The following is a 22,021-nucleotide window of genomic DNA, read 5'->3' as shown; positions in this document are numbered from 1 at the left end:
TGATTGGTTTAATGGGATATTTTCATTCATAAAAAAAAAAGGTTAAATATATTTTTCGTCCCTGTGATTTTGGTTTTAGTCCATACTCGAAACTTTGATGATTTTTAGTTCTCATAGTTTTGAAACTTTTACTATTAGTCATTAAAATTGTACGGCGTTAACTTTTAATACATGTGGCTAATTGTCAACTCACGTGTGATGTCACCTTTCCTGACTACTTTTAATTGATGTGGCAGTAAAGGTGTGGCAGTCTGGTGGGTGGTCGATCACTCGGTCTGGTGGTCGGTCGGCTTGGTGGGTTCTATTACAATCAACAGAACAATGCAATAGAAGCAGACTATGTAAAAGACCGAATGGTGTTGGGTAAAGACCGAACTGTTATGGGCAAAGACCACCATGCCGACCACCAGACCGAGTGGCTGACCACCCACCAGGCCGACCGACCACCACACTTTTACTGCCACGTCAATTAAAAGTAGTCAGGTGACATGACACGTGGGCTGGTCATTAGTCACGTCAAACAAAAGTTAACGTCATCCAATTTTAAGGACTAATAGTAAGAGTTTCAAAATTATGAGGACTAAAAACCATCAAAGTTTCGAGTAGAGACTAAAACCAAAATCATGTGATATTTAAGGGACGAAAAACATATTTAACAAAAAAAATTGATGTTTCTGAATGTTCAGTTTGAATACACATCTCAATCAAATGACAAGAACTTTTGCAATGTTCAGAATTTAGGTGTCTTGCAGATTTCCTAATCAAATTCTCAAAATACAATGAAATCACAAATTATGTCACATTACAAAACCACATGGTTCTAGTTACATCACACAGAAGTAAGGTTACTTGTATTAGCATTAATTTCAGTTCAGGGTATCTACGTTTTTGCTTAACTCCTCCAACTTCTTCATCCTCAACTTCTCACTTTCAGTCACCAGCTATCCCAACATTCATGGAACAAACAGAAAAAAAGACAAGTTACGAAACAAATTCAGAAAGTTTTGTACTCACTCAAATCAACAAAGAAATTCTTACCTCCATTAGTTTGGTAACAAGTTGAGCTTTTTCCTTGTTTTTCTCATTGAAAGCATCAAGGGCTTCCTTATATTCTTTTTCCTGTGAGTCCAGAAAAGAGATAAATGAAAATATGAAAATTATGTTTAAATCAGTTAAGTATTTTTTATCCATAAATTTAGAAACGAAATTGAAATTAGTCCGTCTTAAACCTCAATATATTTTAGTCTCAAATTTGAAAATGAATGAATATAATCTTTTTAATTTAATGATGTTAATTTTTTTTTGTGTTAATCACAGTGTTCAGGTTAGCATTTGAGTTGAAAGTGGTAAGTGACGTAAACAACTCAAACATCTGAAACAATATTTAACATGTAAAAGAAAGTTAATATCATTAGTTATATTTATTCATTTTTAAAGTTTTAATTCATTTTTAAAGTTTAAAAACTAAAATATATGAAAGATTGGGATATAGAGAAATTCCATGTTTAGGAAACTAAAAGCATATTTAAGTCTTCTTTATTTAATACTTAACTAATTCTATTGTTATCTGTCAAACCATTTTTGAAAGTAAAGTAGTATCAACAAAGGTGAGTTATGATTGGTTTATGGTTCATATTTCCCTCAACCCTTTTCTTTATTTAATTTTTTGTAGGCATAATGATGCAAAAGAAGCAGCATGAGGAATTTGAAATCTGCCACTGAACCAAATAGATCATTTTCTACATGGACATTTGAACACAATTATTAATAATGAACAGCTTAACCACTAAATAATCATGTCCACTTTGCCTCTCAGTTGATGAGACAACATGGGGCCAAGAAAGCAAGCATGGCTAATTGATTAAATTCTATTCAGTGCTCAAGTGTTTGTATCAAAAGCTGTGTAAGTAAACCAGATAGGGATCACTTAAGAATGGATTTTAGAAATGTCAAAAAGCAAACAACTGTAAACAGTTGGAAAACTTCACCTTTCTCTGGCAGGTTTGGCCCAGTGGCTTTAACTCTTTGTTCACACTGTCTATCTTCTTTCTAACCATTGCAACTTCCTTCCTCAATGGATCTGTCAGACCCTCAAGCTCCTACAACATCGTATTCAGTTTTTCAAACAATTACTTTTCAAATATGGTGACATGTTATAAGTACTTGTCCAAGAACAAGGAAAAATAACCAATACACAGCACACATGACACAGCAATTGCCCAGTTTCTGATCATCACTTGAAGATTTTGAGAAAATTAAAAGGAAACAAACTTTCTGATCAGATTAGTATATTTTTCCCTATACCTTAAGTTTATTGGCGTGTTTGGGAAGAGAAGCTAGAAATCAGGTCTGAGAGATAGAAACTATACCTATTGGAATGTGGAACCAAACACGCTGTATATTGATTTATATGTAAAACACAAAAGAACAGAAAACAAATAAAGCATGAAAGCTTAGAGGTAAGCCAAAAGCATTGTGACACTTACTTCTCTAATCTCAGCCAAGCGTTTTGTTTCCTCCTCTACTCGACCCAGATAAGCGTGAACCTTATCCCTCACCTCCATTTTCTTCCTCTCAATTTCTTCTTCCTTTGCTCTGAACATTGCCAAAGCTGATCTTGACATCTCCTCTTCCTTGTCATCCCTCATTGGACTCTGGTTGACGTTAATCATCCCTGAATTTCTCACACGCTGCACATTTGTTTGTTGTTGGTGTTGCTCATATGGCTGTTTTGGTGTTGCCATTATTGCACCACAGTCAATAACACTCTTTTCCTCTCCCAGGCCTGTTATCTCCCGTTTTCTTTCTCTGTTCTTTTTTCTCTTTTCCTTGGAATGATGGCTCCACTTTCCCCTAAGGTGCTTATAAACAGGACTGGCTTTAAGGGTGTGAGAGTAAGTAGTTTGTGTTGTTAACAAACCTTAGAATAAGCCCAAATGACAGATATGACTGCCAAAAGCTATGAAGTTAACAGTGGATTTATCTTCTCTAAACAAATACTTAGTGTTTTCCCTGTCAACTTTATTCACAAGCCAACTTGATTATGGCACCATCAAAGTTCTAGTATTGGATTTGGAAGGTGTTATACGTTGAGAGTATAAATGTTAATCTTTGACTACACTTCTCCTTTTATTATTCTCTGAAAACTTAGTGAAGAATCTTTATGAGAGTGCTTTGGTTAGGTAGCAATTTTCTCAAGTTGGTATATTGGCATATTCAGCTAACGACTGTTCCTCAACATGGTATCAATAGTTGATGTATGGACCAAAAAATTTACACAGACGCGTGTATATATGTAGCTATATACCTGCTTCCCCAAAGTAACTTGGAGGATCATATCATCTTTTTACCACTTTTAATATGGCAAATATTTTTAGATCTTTTAAGGTAGCATATATATAGGTATTTTTCTTAAGAAGTTTCTAAGGAGCATTGGTAATTATATAAGTGCTTTCTTTAAGATAGAAAAGTGCTTGGACCATAAGTTTTGGTTGAGGAGTGAACAGAAAGGGTCACCTACTGATATATAAATAAAGCATGAATGTGGGAGAGCCTTAGGAAGCAAGACAGAGTAGGAGAACTGGCAGTACCCAGTTGCCTTTATAGAAAATTATTACCCATATGGACGACCAGCCCAAAAATGCATTTTCTGGAACAGAAAGTCACATACTCACACAGCTTGGCACTGTAAGAGAGGAGCTTCCAGCTTATGTTCTAAATAATTGCTCACTCGCATTACACTGGGCCAAGCACCATTGAGTTCCACTCGATGAATCTAGGTGTGAAAAGTGAAAAGTGAAAACACAGCATTATCTTATAATCATATTTCATTTTTAAGATAATATTTTTCGTGGATGTGACGACCTTTTTGATTGAGTTAATATACGAATGAGTTTGAGATTGTTTAAAATTTCTTCTACAAACGCATATAACAAGAATGATTTAAGTAGGGAAAGTACAACACGAGTAAATGCATGAAAGAGTGGATGGTGAATACTTTACAGCCTGACTTGTGATCCTTCATTATTAGTTAGTGTTCGTCATAGTTTTTTTTTTCTTTTGTTACATCATCATTGATTAGTATGTTGAATAGCCAATTAGAGTATCTCATCAAATTAATCATGCACTTGGATTGTTCTTAGAATTTCATCACTTCCTAAGTATACTCAGAAGTCAGAAAAGCTTAAAAGTCAATCCAACTCTGTCAAGCGTGGTGTATACATTCAAAGATCTGCAAACTTTCTGCTGGCTTATTGGAGGCATATGAATGTTATATGCCCCACAGTCCACCCACCAAAAAATTAGTCTCCAGCTTAGTTGTTAGTTGCTGTGCTCTTGTTTTTGGGTTTTGACCGTCCATGAACTTCTTAGTATCTGAATTTTGATCAGCAGCGTTGAATATCTGAGCTCTATAACTGCTGCGACTTAGAGAGCAGTACCTACTGGCTGTGGTACGTCATGTCGAGCTTTGAATTGCATAGGCCCACCGTATCACATTTCCACTGAATCTATCCTGCAAAAGATTTTTGCTTTGCCTGCTCATAATAAGAATTTGTTTGCTGCTTGTGTAATACTCTTTTGGTACGTGATCAAACAAAACCTAGAGGAAGACAAAGTACGCGCAGGACTTGCAGCCACATATTTTCAACTAAGGGGCAAATCTGTGCTTACATTCACGCACTTGACAAAATATGCTCTGATCACTGTTAAGCAGATTGCTTCCTTCTTCAATGACAAAGTTGCCGCTTAACAGCGTGTTTGGACCGAGAAAAATTGCCTTTAGTGTTTTGTGCTTCCGATTTAGGCAGAGAACACTCGCACCCAACCACATCATACAAACTCAGAATCTTGAAAGTATTGAATCAAGATTCTAATGATAACGTGTTTTATTTTCAGTTAGACTTTTCTAAATCATGGTACGGGAAAAAACTACGACATGTTCTTTTACCCAAACCATGGTTGGGGTTAGAGACCTCTCTAATATAAAACCAAATATGCATTATAAATACAAATTCTATGGAGTTCCAATCCGCACTTGGTTTCCACCTTAAGACCATTTCACAGGTTCCTGCCACCACCTATAGCTTAAGGGCAACTACTCACCAAGTAATTCCACTGGACGACACACCATAAAGAAAAAACTGAAATGCATAACGACCGATGAGGAAAGCCGTTGAGCTTGTCTAACGCATGCAAAAGAAGGGGCAAAGCATAAACCAGAATCTAATGCCAGCAGTCTGAGCCAATTCACCCAATTTGATTTTATAAAACATACAATGAACAACTTCCGTTATAAAGTTATAAACCCCAATGGCAGTCAAAATCTGCAACTAAGAAATTTTATTAAGAGAACAAACATAAATGCAAGGGTAACCAGTGGTCCATATTAAGGAGGCTATGGTTGTTTTGTGTCGCAAATAGCCACCTCCTCAATTCGAAATTCCCAGGTCATTCTTTCTTTCCAATTCCATGCGACATATTATAGATCCCTCGTCCCTGGACAAAATGCGTAACACAGTGTCGATATAACATGATTCCAAAAAAATGGAGAATTGGAGATATACTGATAACGAAGTCAACAGAGACAAGTAAAAAGACCATATTACAATTAAACTTACAATCAGATAAAGTGATGATGCAGCCAAAGCCAGAGGTATGGCCACAGATGTAACCTTATCCATGGGTCCCTTCAAGTAGGTATGCTTGGGAATATTCTGGAAATATTTTTGCTTCTCAAAAAGCTTTTCACGTGGTCTAAATGGTGCTTCCGACATCCTGCATACCAAAGCCAAGGATTATCTCATTTTTTCCCAACTATCTAAAATAGGAAGAAAACATAGCATGAAATGAATTGAAACAAAACAGGACTTGAAGGTGCTCTCCCCCGCTTTTGTCACCATCACAAACATACCAGATAGAGAGAAGTACTTGAAGCTTTACCTAGTTCCAACTTAGGCATCGAACGAAGCAGGAGAGAAACAAAAGATAAAATAGGAACAACGCGATAAATATATAACTGAAGCACCATACTACCAAAAACTAGAATATCAAATAAAGTGGGGATTTTCAGGTGAACAAGAAGATACAAAAGCTATATAGCAAAACTCCAGTGCAGACAATTTTCAGTTTCATCAGATAATATCTAAGATGTTACATTAGAAACAGCTCTACATATACAGTGAAACAGCTTTCCAAACTCCAGTGAGTAACAAACTATATCTTGCTACATTCTCCTCACCACTCCAAAGTCTCTTGACCAAGTACCATTGTATACTATAAATTGTAGCAGGTGCAACTGTTCATGCTTGTAGACCAAGCACACTGCCTCGTATCTTCGTAAATTGAATGAATTGATCATTCAAAAAATGCAAATATGAGGTTACAGATGTGCAGGAGAAGTGACTGGGGTAAAGGTGGTTATAATTATAAACTATTCGTCAATTATTCGAGCAAATATCATTATATACGTGCCAAAAGAACATTACAGAATTGACATCACCAAATGCTTGCCACTACTGCTTGGGAACAAAGGTATGTCTAACCCTAATGTTATTTTGCACAACTTGAACTTCTTCACAGTTTCATAATTCAACAGAACACTAAATAAATAATCCCCCACACACGTAACAGATGAAAAACAAAATTGAAGCATCAATTCGACTAACAACCAGAAAACAGGGAAAACAACAAAATATCCGGATTTAATTGAGAAGACAAAATCGAATACAGCAACAGATTGAACAATGATAAAAACCAGATTCGTGGATAAGGCACACTGTTTGAATATGATCAAAACAGAAGAATTTGGCAAAATTGATTTAACTAGAATAAAATAACAAAAAACAAATGGAAGACGAGATCTGGGAGAAGAGCGAGGCTAAATCGTGAAGTGAGTGAGGAATAGCGTGGGGCTTTAGGAGCTTACTTGGAATAGAGGCGATAGGTTTCTCTAAAGATTGTGAGATTTGCGACGAAGAAGAATGAGGAAGATGAACGAGTTTTATAGGTGTTCCGTTTGTCTCTCTATTGACCCGGTCTGAACCGAAGTTTGTGTTCCTAACAATTATTTTAAGGATTAAATTAAAGTTAATTATAAAAAATAAAAAAAATTGAAAAACAAATTTATTTATTTGTCACTTTAATTTAGTGTTTTTGTTTGGCGGCTTACGCATGAGATCTTTGTTCTGGTGCGGCGCAGCGCAGCTTCACGCATGCACAGTCACCATGTCCACTTCAATCCTCTCTGGTCTCAAACCCATTTCCGTTAACACCCTCCTCAACGAAGGAGCCCTCAAACCCGCTTTTGAATCCTTAACCCTCCTTTCCTCTCACCCACTCACGCCCCCCTCGCGTCTCGAACACGCGCATTCTCTCCTCCTTGACTTCTGCACCACTGAGAAAGCCCTCCCACAAGGCCAACAGTTGCATGCCCGTTTGTTAAAATCTCACGTTTCGGCGTTTCTAGCCACCAAGCTTGTCCACATGTACGGAAAATGTGGCTCTTTGAGCGATGCACTCAAAGTGTTCGGCGAAATAACTGAAAGAACTAATTTTACCTGGAATGCCATGATGGGTGCGTTTGTGTCAAGCGGTAAATACCTCGAAGCAATCGAGTTGTACAGAGAGATGAGAGTCGATGGAGTGGCGCTTGACGCTTGTACTTTTCCCTCCGTGCTTAAAGCGTGTGGTGCTCTTGGAGCAACTCGCTCTGGGGCTGAAATCCATGGTGTGGCTGTTAAGTGTGGATATGGTGAATTTGTGTTTGTGTGCAATGCGCTTATAAGTATGTATGCCAAGTGCGGTAATCTTGATGGGGCCAGGATGCTGTTTGATGGGATTATGATGGAGAAAGAGGACGCTGTTTCTTGGAATTCTATTATTTCGGCACATGTAGCAGAAGGGAAATGCTTGGAGGCATTGTTGCTTTTTAGAAGAATGCAGGAGGTTGGTGTCGAGAGTAATACATATACTTTTGTTGCAGCTCTTCAAGGTTGTGAGGATCCCTCGTTTGTTAAACTGGGTATGGAGATTCATGGTGCCGTGTTGAAATCTAACCATTTTGTTGATGTCTATGTTGCCAATGCTTTGATTGCCATGTATGCAAAGTGTGGTCGTATGGAGGATGCTGTAAGAGTTTTTGAAAGTATGCTTTGCAGGGATTGTGTATCTTGGAATACATTGCTCTCTGGTTTGGTTCAAAATGAGCTCTATAGAGATGCTGTAAATTACTTTCGAGATATGCAGGGTTCTGGCCTGAAGTTTGATCAGGTGTCAGTGTTAAACTTGATTGCTGCGTCTGGCCGATTGGGAAATTTATTGAAAGGGAAGGAAGTTCATGCCTATGTAATAAGAAATGGAATGGATTGTAATATGCAGATTGGGAACACCATGATAGATATGTATGCCAAGTGTTGCTGTCTGAAATATATGGGTCATGCTTTTGAATGTATGCCTAAAAAGGATTTGATTTCTTGGACAACTGTTATTGCCGGTTATGCACAGAATGAATGCCATCTGGAAGCAATGAACTTGTTCCGGATGGTTCAGGTGGAGGGGATGCCTGTTGATCCCATGATGGTTGGAAGTGTTTTGCAGGCTTGTGGCGAGTTGAAATCTAAAAACTTTGTCAGAGAGATTCATGGTTATGTTTTGAAAAGAGATTTAGCTGATACAGTGCTACAAAATGCCATTGTCAATGTATACGGAGAAGTTGGGCATATAGATTATGCAAGACGTGTATTTGAATCAATTAAATCCAAAGATATTGTGTCTTGGACAAGTATGATTACCTGCTGTGTTCATAATGGACTTCCAGTTGAGGCTCTTGAACTTTTCTACACTCTAAACCAATTTAAAATTCATCCCGACTATATAGCTCTCATTAGTGCACTATCTGCCACTGCTAGTTTATCTTCATTGAAGAAAGTGAAGGAGATTCACGGGTTTCTGATTAGGAAAGGTTTTTTCTTGGAGGGACCAATTGCTAGCTCCCTGGTGGATACGTATGCTCACTGTGGGAATGTGGAGAACTCAAGAAAGATATTTAATTCTGTAAAAAAAAGAGATTTAATTTTATGGACTTCCATGATTAATGCAAATGGAATGCATGGATGTGGACGTAGGGCCATTTCTTTATTCGAGGAAATGACTGATGAAAATGTTATTCCTGATCATATAACATTTTTGGCTTTATTATATGCATGCAGCCATTCAGGGTTGATGGATGAAGGTAAGAGGGTTTTCGATGTTATGAAATATGAATATAAACTGGAACCCTGGCCAGAGCATTATGCCTGTATGGTTGATCTCCTCAGCCGTTCCAATTCCCTTGAGGAGGCTCATAGTTTTGTGAGAAACATGCCTATCAAACCTACTTCTGAAGTCTGGTGTGCTCTTCTCAGCGCTTCCCTCATTCATTCTAATAAAGAACTGGGAGAGCTTGCAGCAAAGAAGCTCTCACAATCGGATACAGAGAATTCAGGAAAATATGTATTGATATCAAACATCTTTGCAGCATATGGTAGATGGAACGATGTTGAAGAGGTAAGGTTGAGAATGAAAGGAAATGGCACGAAGAAGACACCAGGATGCAGTTGGATTGAGGTTGAGAATAAGATTCACACCTTCATGGCAAGGGACAAGTCTCATCCAAAATCTGATGATATTTGTCTAAAACTAGCTCAGTTTACAGAACTTCTGGAAACAGAAGGCTATAGGGCTCAAACGAAGTTTGTGTTCCATAATGTCAGTGGAGAAGAAAAAATGCAGATATTATATAGACATAGTGAAAGGTTGGCACTTGGTTTTGGTCTGCTTGTTACGCCAAACGGTTCTACTATTCGGATCACAAAAAACCTTCGAATTTGTGATGATTGTCATACATTCTTTAAGATAGCATCAAAAGTCTCCCAACGGACCCTTGTTGTAAGGGATGCCAATAGGTTCCATCATTTTGAAAGAGGAATTTGTTCATGTGGAGATTTCTGGTGAATACTTGATGATATGAAAATTTATAGCACACTTCTATGTAGAGTTTACAACTTGATTCATGGTCCACATGTTAGTCCTAGTTCATCCATGAAAAAGCCCCATGGTTTCTTCAAGTGGAGTAAAAGAAAGCTTTAGCTGTAAGAGCCCAAATAATTTTTTTTTTATTATAAAAGAAGATGGTGGGTGAGGGGAGGGCTCTACATGCCAGCAAAAGCCACGGTGAGTGCTTCAGTCACCAGAAGAGAAATCATCATTTCCACCTTGAGTGCTCCAGCCACCAGAAGAGGAATTATCACTCCACTTTGAAGTGCTCCAACCACCAAGAAATTATCATCATCATCTTCATAGTGGGCATGGCACTGAGGATGGAAGGAGACGGCTGAGGTTCGTCCAGCAGCACACAAATAGGAAATTTACTTCTTCATTTTAAGGACTCTTGAGGGAGGAAAGAAGAAGAGAGGGAAAGAATAAGCTGAACACGGTCCAAGCAGAGAGCAGAAAGCTGCAAGGGAGTTGGAATATACACGGTCCAGCAGAGATATACAGTAGGGGCTGGATAGAGGGCTGGAACAGCAGAGGAGAAAGTATGTGCTGACCACTTTCTTTTATGTGTGTGGCAGCAACTTAAGTGGAAAGTATGTGCTGACCACTTTCTTCATTCCATACCATTGTGTCCGTTTGGTGGTTCTGCAAATGCATATTTTTTTAAAAAAAAACAATTGTCACCTCCACTCTCCATGTGCTGCTAGCTTCTTCGTGGGTGGGACCCTTTCTCACTTCCATCCATCACGTGCACATCTGGACATTCACTCATGGGCACCATCCTTTCCTGCTGGCCGGAACTGGACCGAGGACTTCCTCCATGGTGGCGGCTGCACCTGCTCCAAGCCGAGACACCGTGCAGCTCTCTCTTCCACCGGTGGCTGCTCACTCTTCTTCCTTCATCACCACGTGCTACCATGTCCATTGCTTTGCTGCCATGTGCGTCTCAAGCTGCTGGAAACGTGTTGGCTAATGGCTGGAACGTGTTAGAGCTGGAGCGTGAAGTGCTGGAGCTGCTGCCAACCTTCCTTGCTGCACCAAGGCCGTGTGTTTCTTTCTTCAAGCTTGCTGGACTTGCTTCCACTTCTTGCTTGCTGTTGTTTGCGTTGATGCTTGCTGGACGCATGAATCCAGTGAATCACCATGCAGCACTTCACATTTTTCTTCCAGCCAGCATTGTGCATCTTCCAAAGTAGTAGCTGCAATGACCGAGAGCTCCTCCTTCTTTTCCAAGCACACACCACGCTGCTGCTATTCCGGATCTCCATCACTTAGGCGGCGGCTGGACTGTGTTTTATTTTTCTCTCCAAGCTGTTGCCTCAAGTTAGAATCCATAGCTGCTGGATGGAAGTTTCCGGACCTGCAACCAAGCTCTTCTCCTTGCCCGTCCGTGATGGATGAAAAACCGCTGCTGTTGTGTTTTCTCCCAGACCGTGAATGTGTGTTCTTCCACTCCAAACTGCTGTCCATGTGGTGTTCTTCATGTGAAGCTGCTGGACCGAGGGAGTGCTTGATCACAATTCCTTCTTCTCTTCAACGTCCATCACCGTTGCTGCTTGGAGACGAACTCCTGCTGGACGTAGAAGGTCTTCTTGCTTCCCCAGCTGGACCGTGAGCTGCTGCTCTTCAAAGCTGGTCACTCCATTTCCGCTCCAAGCTACTGGACGGTGATGTGCTTTCTGTTTTAGCCGTGAAGTGTTGCTGCTGGTCCTTCCCATCTCCACGTTTCCGCACACTACACTCTCAACGTGCTGGCTTTGGAGCTCTCCATCAACGTGTGCATCCGCTTGCTTCCAGCCGTGATACTTTGACACAAAGACGTGGCAGCACCTCCTATTGATTTGCTTTCAAAACGTGCTGCTGCCCCTGCCTTGAGGCTTGGCGTGTTGCTGCGGTGGACGGTGATGATGGTGTTGCTGGAACGTGGATGTGTGCTCTCTGTTTCAGCAAAATTAATCAGCCGTGTGCTTTGCAAAAAGAAAGATGCTGGACGTGAATTCCATCCGAACCCGTGACAACTCTCCAAAATGTCCTAAATTATTATCCAATAATTTCCTAGAATTAACCATGTAAATAATTAATCACAAATAATTCAAATTAATCAAAATAAAAATTATCGGTCAAATTAAGCATAATTATGAAAAACGGGAAAATACTGGACAATTAAGCACAATTCCCCAACTAATTTTAGCACAATAAGCTAAGTGTAGGAATAAAATATCGATTCATCAAAGATGAAAGAGAAAAGATTGAAAGAAATGAGGGAGATGAGTAAGGGTCTAGGAGTTTCTTGTTTTTTTTTTTAATTTTTAGAATGAAATTATTAAAATACCCTTAACCTTAAAACTTAGAATTCATAATATAAAGGGTATTTTTGTTTACTAAAATCCGGTACACATGGCTAAAATGTATCAACTGAAAAACAGGCGTACAAGTGTTAGCAAACTCCATACATATATATATATATATATATATACATATATATATATATATACATATATATATATATATATATATATATATTATTAAATAGAAATAAATAATTGATTGAATTTAACTATAAGTTATATATTAAAAAAATAAATAAACAACATATAATAAAAAAAATTCATATACTTATTACTTTTAAATAAAAAATTCATATACTTATTACTTTTAAATTCATTATGTTAAATTGTTTCATTCATATGTTTTATCTAATTTTGATAAGATCTATATGAGTTTTTTACATAATAAAATTAAATAGTTATATTATATATTTTAAAAATATGTTTAGTCAATAACAAAATTTATTTTAGTCTAATTAAAAGTTTTATACATAATTGTTTTACAAATTTAAAATACTTAAATTTAAGATAAATTAAGAATTAATTATATTTTTTATATTTAAAATAAAAAAATTTTGAAAAGGAAAACTAATATATTGATATTAGTTGACTATAGTTTTATGAATATTTTGGCCATTGAACTTTTATTATTGAAGGTGTAACATCCCAAAATATAGCATAATATTATATCATAGATTAATCACATATAATAATATGATAGATCATTTCACCAATAGTTAGTAAAGTATTTAACAATTATAGTTATCCAAAATAACCATAAAACTACAATCTTTATAGAATATCATAAGTTTGATACAAAATATAGGAATAAACCGAACGGTGATACAACACACTGTAAAAATCGATCGGTTTGCAAAAAGTAAACTAACCCTATTGACCGAACGGTCCAATTCAAAACTACACACAACCGATGACCGGGCGGTCATAACTTAAGCGACAAGATCCTCGCCTTCCAATACTTGCTCCACCGAACACTCATCACCTTCTGCTCACATCCACAGGATGATCATCGCAATGGAAAAGAAAACCGAACGGACAAGACAAGACAGAACAAGAAAGTAGGGTAAGCTATTGCAATTTAATTATAACCACATATATGCATTTCATGAAAGTTTAATTCATACGAAACCGAACGGTACATCATACAACAATGAATACAATTCATCACATACAAACAAAACATCATAATTCATATAAGTATATATAAATCGAACACTATGCTTGACCATCCGGATTGTATGAATATGTAGCTACAGTCGTCCTTGCACTTGTGGTAGTGTAATAGCTGACACCAATAAAGCTACTACCCAAGGTTAATCCCATAATACCTACCTCGGCACCCTGAGGTGGTAAGACCTCCTACTATTCTCACAAATGAAATACCTCTCTCTATGTGAGAATGATACTCAGAATTTCAGCATGAACGCCAACTTAGCATATCCATATTCATACTTTACAATTCCATAACCATACACGAGACATTCCGCCTTGGAATTCTCTCCCACAGTATACATAAGTCCAAAATTCTCATATTAAACATAATTTGTCATTCATCAATTATATTTTCATTCACAGAATAAAGAGAACATGTGAACGTTGGAGACCGAATACCTTCACACTACCCAATCGAGAGTAACGAACGGTTCATAAGAAACAAAACCGAAACAATTGACCGAACGCTATTATAGACCGACCAAACAAACTATTAGAAACTTATCCCAAACCGAAGAGCTTAAACCGTACCCTCATAACTCAAACCAAAACTCTTAAAAACTTATACTGAACACTATACTAGACCGAGCACTTAGATATTATTGTATCCTCTATCCAGACTAAACACTAGTTTAATATTAGAACAATATGATTAGACCGAACGGTCATACATAGATAATACCTTAATAGATCGAACTCAGTAAATGACTGAGTATGTGACACGGTCGAACGGTCAACAAAGCAAAACCCTGAATAACACTTCTTAAACCAAAACAAGATATTTTTCTTAATTTCTAAACTTCCAAACTTGATTTCTAAGTTATTTTAAACCTATTCCACTGAACCTATTACTCACTGCTCACCACTCACATTTTCACATACTCTCAATCCCAAACTAGAAATGACCGAACGTTCTACAACAGGAAACTCCAACCCAGTTCACATGTATCGGCCAAACACAAAAATTGAATACAATTCAATCAAACATACCATTATTCATACGTGCAATCATTCAAACATAAATTCCAAACACAAAAAAATATAATTAAATCACTAGCTTCCCTTCCCTTGAATAAACTAGGCACTTCCTAAGCTTCCACTACTTTAACTAATCAGCAACCACTTCTAAAGCAACTTACTACAATTCCGATCGGTAAAAAGGGACCAACCAGAGGATAAAAAACAGAAACATGTTCAGAGAGAGATAAATGAAGAACATATGCCAGCGAAACAATGCTTGCATGTTCCAGAAAATACGGAAACTTAAAAAGGAAGAATGATTTTACTTACCAACTTCACACAGCAACTAGATTGATGAAAAATAACTTATTGCCACCAAGGAAGAACTCAAACATGGCCTAGAAGGTGATTAGCAGAAGAAGAAAGTGAGGATTTTTAGAGAGAAGAAGGAGAATTGTAGAGAGAAGGAGGAGAAACTCATAATTTTGGAAATAGAGGTGCATGCAAAAATGACTCAACGTTAGAAAATTTTCCTTATATACCACCGTCAAAAACCGATCGGCCAACCAGCTAGACACACCCGTCTTCCACTTTTTGAATTTTCTAAACCCTCACACTAACACCTGGATTCCACTCAGCATGGATTTTATGGTTCTGACAAAAGTTTTTTTTTGTTTTATTTTAGTCTAATTAAAATTTGTATACATAATTTTTTTACAAGTTTAAAATACTTAAATTTAAGATAAATTAAGAATTAATTATATTTTTTATATTTAAAATAAATATTTTTTGAAAAGGAAAACTAATAAATTGATATTAGTCTACTAAAGTTTTATGAATATTTTGGCCATTGAACTTTTATTATTGAAGGTTTTTTTGGTTCAAGTTTTTCTAGTCCAAAGTATGTTAAAGAATTCAAATTATGAGTTATATTTCTCTGTGGTTGAGAGAATTTAAAGGTAAATTCTTTTATTATTTATTTGAGTAGATTTGAAGGTAACTGAGAGTGAATTTGAAAGTAAAGTTTATGAGAAATAGTGTAGGATTTGATTGATATGACAGATTAAAAAAAAGTTACTTTCAAATTCACTCTCACTTATCTCCAAATCCACTCAAATAAATAACAAAAAATTTATCTTTAAATCCTCTTAAATTTATTCTATCACTCCCCTAAAAATCTATTGAAGTGAATAAAGCATAAAATTTCTCCTTCGAAGTATTACTCTGGAATCAAATAGATGTTGAATCTAGGCATAATACCCAATTTTGTCCCCACTTTGGTTCGGAAATCTCAAGTTAGTCCCTTTATAAAAAAGTGAGTTGAATGGATCCTTACTTGTAATTAATTGATTCTAATGAGTCCCTTCCGTTAAATAGAAGGAAACGGAGTTAGTGGACTGATGATGTGGCAGTTGTCTTTGGTGAGGTGTCTTTGGTGAGGTGTCAATTCGCCGGCGACGTCACTTATGGTGGAAGCACCGCCGGACACCGTAGAGTCTCCTTTTTTCTCGCGCTCGTTCTTCTTCGAAAATGGTAACCCAGGGAGGGGTTGGCCCTGCACGCGCGTCGCCACCTCCTCCGCGCAGTCCGCCGCGAGTTGCCTCCACCGTCGGAATCGAGCCCTGGCTTCTCCCCTTCGCTCTCGTGTCTCTGTGCCACGCCGACGCTGCTTCTCGGTAGGGCCAACCTCCGCAATTTTTCAACAGCAATGCACGATCCATTAATTTTTCTAGAGAGCCCGAGCATAAATGAATGTTGGAAACTGTTGCTGCAAAACCAATTGGTTTTCCCAAGCTGCAAAACCAATTGTGTGATTGGCAGACCTGAGGTAGTTTGTGCAGCTGAGGATGCTGTTGCATTGAGGAATGAGTCGTATAATGTAGAGGCATCATTGGATGAACCTATTGATAATGCTACTGTGACTGCAACTGTAAAATCACCTTTTCCAGTTACCCTGAGAAATGAACCAGCTCGAAGGATTAGAAGCACATTACAGGTCCAAGCCTTTGTTGTACCTTGTAGTGATGGTGAAAATATCGGTGATTGTAATAGTGATGACTATGTATTAGCTGATGCAATTCAGAGTATGGGTATACGAAGGTGTAAACATACCAGGAAATCTCCTAATATCTTAGGTTGCGATGATACTGATTCACTTGCATTTGCCTCAAATCTTAGCATGGAGGATAATGGTTCTGAAATTATTACTGTAAATTCTGATGCCTTTACTTTACATGACGGAAGTACAATAGATTGTAATTTAAAACTTGAACAGTCTGAGCCTTTTGAGTGCCTTAAAGGTGAAGATGATTTTAACAGAGGTCTTGATCTAGAAATAAAGACTATAATCAGCAAGAAGAAAAGAAGACTATAATCAACTGGTAGGTGCTGTATATCTACTATCAAGAAATGTCCTTGTATGACTGATAATAATGAAGGAGGTAACGATTTAGAACTTCAAAGGTTGGATTCTTGTGGCATTGATTCTTCACATGTTAGTGTATGTAGTTTCTCAGCTCGTTCAAATACAATTATTTCCATAGAGAATGAGTCATCTATAGAAGTGGATGAGCAGTTGGCCAAGCACGAAAATGAAATTGGGAAGGATGCCATCCCTGGTGATAGACAGCAAGTTGGTGAAGATCTTAGTGATTCTGTTGTTTGTTTTCCTTCCAAAATAGTTTCTCAAATTCACTTACATGGCAAAATTTCTCGTAATCCTGATATGAAATGTTGTCAAGTTGGAAGCAATCAAGATTCACCAGGTCCATCCTTGTTACCAAATTGTGATGGCAACATCAGGCCTTTGAACCATTCAGATGCATCGGATACATTAGAGCATGGCGGAATAAGTCTTGATCCTGTGTTCGGGGACAGTGAAAGTGATAAATTATTACCTCAAAACAGAATTAACGTGCCCCAAAATGTGGTGGTTGTTTGTGAGGATGTGAAGCAAGTAGTTGGTGACAGCAAAAAAATTAATGACACGTAAGTTATTTTAGCTTGTACAATTACTAGATTCTGATCACACATCCTTGGGGAGAAAAAAAGAAAATATTATGTTAAAAACATTTTACTTTAATTATTTATGCAGATTTGCTTTTTTATTTCTTTAAAGAAAAATGGTTTTTTGGAGAGGCTAGAATTTTAGCCTGAGTAAAGCTCTAAACAAGCTGTTTTCAGCCTACACTGAAGCATTGAATTTCAAATATTGCTCAACCAAATGTTGAAGAAGTTATAACATTCACAAACTTCATGCTTTCCTTTCTCTGTTATGCTATTATTGATCATTATGAAATTTGACAGGATGAAACTTTGCATTCCTTGTTTTGATCATACTTGTGCAAATAGTTGTTCTCCAGCCTAAATTTTTAGTTGGTACAACTTCTGATTAAGAAGAGAAAGTAAGCGCCTACCTATAGCAAAGCACTGAAACTAAGAACATGAGTTGAATTATTTTCCTTACTCAGGAAAAACAGAAAAGAGAATACCGCTCTCAATGAAAGAATTTTAAGCTCTCATGTATCTAGTATAATCCATTTGATTTTCATGCATAATGTCTCCCTATATGCTTGCCCTTTCCTCATCACTTTCCACGTGTTGTGTAGTGAATCTTTCCTTCCTCCACCGCCACCCACTCCAGTCGACTTCCACCGCCGCTAGTACCCCTCCCGCGACTTCGACGTCAGCAGCCGCCCCTCATCCGTTGGCGTCGGCGGACGCCCCACTCTCGATTTCTACAAAGACCGCCAGTTCCAGCAAACGGTAGTTTCCACCATCAACTCCTTCCTCTCCTCGCACAATTTCCCAATCACCTTCAAAACAACCTTCCCCTCTGCCAAAGACATCCTCGAAACCCTAAAATTCCTCCTCTCCCTCCTCGATTTCCCCTCCTCCAAACTAAAAGAGGATCTTCCTTTCCTCCTCAAATGCCTCAATTACCCTTTCAAAATCAACAACGCCATTAACCAATACACTGTCAACAGTTACATGCACTACATCCGCGGCGACGACGATGCCGTCGAGGAAGTTGACCGCAACATCCAGAAGAAGATCCAACACCAGGGTTTAGGAGAAGATCCAACTGAAAATACATGGCAGCTGAAAATACACACGGACACCCCAAATCCTTTTATCCCCAATTTTTAACAAAATCCAATTTGAAAATGGGGAACCCTAACACCACGTAAGCATGACAGCTCACCAAAGACAACTGCCACATCATCAGCCCACTAACTCCGTTTCCTTCTATTTAACGGAAGGGACTGATTAGAGTCAATTAATTACAAGTAAGGATCCATTCAACTCACTTTTCTATAAAGGGACTAATTTGAGATTTCCGAACCAAAGTGGGGACAAAATTGGGTATTTTGCCTTGAATCTATTAAGCAGCGCTACTTTTCAAACGGGGAAATTGTTGCTTTCCTGAACCTCATTTTCTGAACCAGAAATTAGTGGTTTATCTTGGACCATTTGATTTAGTGATTCTCAATCTTCAACCTATTTGAATGTTTTTAATAAAAAAATTAACACTGGAATTTAAATGCCAAATTATCTCGATATAAACACAATTAAAAATGTATTAAGAATTAAGACTACCACTGATCAAATGTATTAAAAATAATTAAGGGAATTAGTACTTAAATTACTATGATCATATCTCATAAATAAAATTTTATGAAACTTTAATTGAATCATAAAATTACCTTCTCAGTCAATACAGTTCATGGCTGTTAAGAAAGAAAAATGCTAACGATAATTTTGTTTGTTTCTGGAAATGATAAAATTATATACAGAGAGATAGATAGATATATTAAATGAGTAACGTCACATGCATTACTTCATGGCATTTCAATCATATAATAGAAGAAATGGAGAAAATTAAGATTTATATAAACGCAGCGTGTAACATCCCAAAATATATATATAATAAACTATATATTAAAGAGAAGCTACATACATGATAAAGTATTACAGTTATTTATCAAAAATATAAAGTGTTACTTTTAAAGTCATCCAAAAACAATTATAAATTTAAAACTTTATATACATACTATAGGAGACTCAAAACTATATACAAGATTCTACTAAATAAGCCAACTACTCTACAGCATCGCCTCCATCCAATGCTTGCTCTAGAGAAACCTCTTCTTCCGCTGCTCACATCCAAAGGATGGTCATTGCAGAAGAAAAAACATCAACACATACAAAACACAACACACAACAGGGTAAGCTAGTTTAAACAAAAGTTAATCATACACTAATTTATTTAACTTCATACAATCATACTATTCATTCACATCACATAAAATATTCACACATTACATCACACTGACTTTGACTGTCCGAACTTAGAATGATTGTCGAGCTATGGCGGGTCGTGCACTCGTGGTGGCTTCTACTGCTTTGCAAAACCATTGCCAATGGGTTTCACCCTACCACACTCATGAGGTTAGTCCGTTACCACTCACCTTGGGCCATACTGGAAGCATCCAAGACTAGGACCTCCTCCTACTCCTCACGACATAGATCAATCCTCTCTACTTGAGAATGAAAGACCATTGGAGTTTCAGGATAACCCCCAAGGCTAAGCTCATGCATTCATTCTAAACTTACTTGAATCTCAACTAGAGATTGCACTTTGGATCACAACATAGGACACAACCATGTATCCTCTCCTTGAGGATTATGGAATTACGTCCATTAACCATACTTTGAACTTTACACTTTGAAATCACCAACTTACACTTTGAAACACAACATACATCAATGACCAATGATATTACATAATACAACTTCAACTTACTTCATAAAGTACTCAATGTTTCATTTAAAACAACTTAAGATCAAAATAAAAGTGAACTAAAACTGAACCCCTCGCACAACGCACACATTCGCATAGCGAAACTAGAGGCTTCTCGCACAACGACATAACTCGATGTGTGAATCCTTAGACAGAGACCCAACCCTCTAAACCACTCGCATAGCGGTTAGACTCGCTATGCGAATAAACCACGACTTCAATCAGACCCCATACCCCTCGCATAGCATCCCAGTTTGCTATGCGAGAGCCCCAGACAGTGGCTCAGGCTCCCCAAACACTCGCAGAGCGAAACCTATTCATTGTTCGAATAAAATGAATAATAGCCCCAGACTCCAACCAATAGCATAGCAACTTGATTCGCTATGCGAATCATCAAACATAGAACATCTCGCCAAGGTGACTCGCTATGCGAATCCATTCGCACATCGAATCTGCGTAATATGCAGAACGAAATTATGCAGAATTATGAAACTCAACCACAACTTACCAATTCTAAACATTTTTCCCAACTTCTAACACTCCTAGATTGTTGTATATGCTTAATTAGACTTGACTAAGTAATTCTAAACCTTACTAACATCCATATAATGTGTTTATGCACCAAATCCTACTCTAAAACCTCAATTTCATCAACCTAGAGACTGAAATTCGAATTTACCACCTTGAACCTGTTTTTGACCATTTTGATGACTCAAACAAGTCACATACAACTTACCTAAACTGCCCAAACAGACCATATCAGCTTTTGACATCAATTTCTCAAATTCACTACCTCACTTCCTCCAAAATGATACTAAACAACTACAATTCACTTCACATTTTATTTGATCACCACTATAACAGATTACTTACATTAGTATATTCAATTACAACAGTACACAACATCCAATTCAGTTCACAATCATCATTTCACAGTTTTCACAATTTGACATTCAAAGAACATACGATTAAACCTACTCAAAACCTAATTTTCAACTCAAACAGCACTATAACACATAATTTATCACACACAAAACAAACTACTAACTAAAATAACAAACTAGCTTCCCTTACCTCATAGATTAACAACCCAGCTCACAGAGTCACTCCAACCGTACCTTGCACTGCAAGGAAACTCAACAAAAACCTACAACTCACCAATTGGTGATAGAAAACAACTCTTAGAACCTAAATTGAGCTGAAAATTGAAGAAGAAAACTGCGAGACACATGCAACAACACTACTTTGAATGATCCAGAATCAAGAACAAAAGGAGAAAGGGGACAAACAGCTTACCAGCTAAAATCACAGAATTGATTGGTTAATATCGAAGCCTTCAACGCTAGGATCGCCTAGGCACCTCCTAATCGTCGAACAGATAACTCAACAGCGAGATAAGGTAGAGAGAAGTCAGAGAACTCAGAGGAATAATGTTCTAGAAAGATGAAGTGTTCTTAGAATAATGAGACGTGTTTATAAAAATCCTATTTATATTAGAAGATTATTTTGAAGTAAAATAATTTGTCTCATTATTTTAATACACCTATGTGCTCTAATACTAAATTATACTGATGTTATACAGTAAGATTTCTCAAATTTACCTGGCAACAATACTTATTATGTAAAATATAATAAAAAATAATAGATAAATAACTTGTAACGGAAA

The 22,021-nt window shown here is 37.3% G+C and overlaps 3 protein-coding genes across 3 annotated transcripts; 1 reads left to right on the top strand and 2 right to left on the bottom strand.

Annotated features, from left to right (window-relative positions):
- Positions 1 to 649: 649 nt before the first annotated feature.
- On the bottom strand, positions 650 to 3,075 carry LOC124829157 (RAB6-interacting golgin (DUF662)). Its single transcript, XM_047302627.2, has 4 exons — positions 2,487 to 3,075; positions 1,989 to 2,099; positions 1,039 to 1,119; positions 650 to 941 (listed from the first exon to the last, which is right to left on the bottom strand). Exons 1-4 carry the CDS (start codon positions 2,742 to 2,744, stop codon positions 867 to 869), a joined length of 525 nt encoding a protein of 174 aa, XP_047158583.1. The 5' UTR covers positions 2,745 to 3,075; the 3' UTR covers positions 650 to 866.
- Positions 3,076 to 5,238: 2,163 nt separating this feature from the next.
- Positions 5,239 to 7,056, bottom strand: LOC124829158 (uncharacterized). Its single transcript, XM_088108319.1, has 3 exons — positions 6,926 to 7,056; positions 5,619 to 5,775; positions 5,239 to 5,496 (listed from the first exon to the last, which is right to left on the bottom strand). Exons 2-3 carry the CDS (start codon positions 5,772 to 5,774, stop codon positions 5,449 to 5,451), a joined length of 204 nt encoding a protein of 67 aa, XP_087964445.1. The 5' UTR covers position 5,775; positions 6,926 to 7,056; the 3' UTR covers positions 5,239 to 5,448.
- Positions 7,057 to 7,064: 8 nt separating this feature from the next.
- On the top strand, positions 7,065 to 12,157 carry LOC124829156 (pentatricopeptide repeat-containing protein At3g63370, chloroplastic-like). The gene has a single exon (XM_088108318.1). It carries the CDS (start codon positions 7,171 to 7,173, stop codon positions 9,988 to 9,990), a length of 2,820 nt encoding a protein of 939 aa, XP_087964444.1. The 5' UTR covers positions 7,065 to 7,170; the 3' UTR covers positions 9,991 to 12,157.
- Positions 12,158 to 22,021: the final 9,864 nt, after the last annotated feature.

This window comes from Vigna umbellata, chromosome 3 (genome assembly GCF_029865625.1).
Source record: "Vigna umbellata cultivar VRB3 chromosome 3, Vumbellata_1.0, whole genome shotgun sequence".
NCBI classification, from domain to species: domain Eukaryota; kingdom Viridiplantae; phylum Streptophyta; class Magnoliopsida; order Fabales; family Fabaceae; genus Vigna; species Vigna umbellata.
This window is presented reverse-complemented; position numbering and strand designations above follow the sequence as displayed.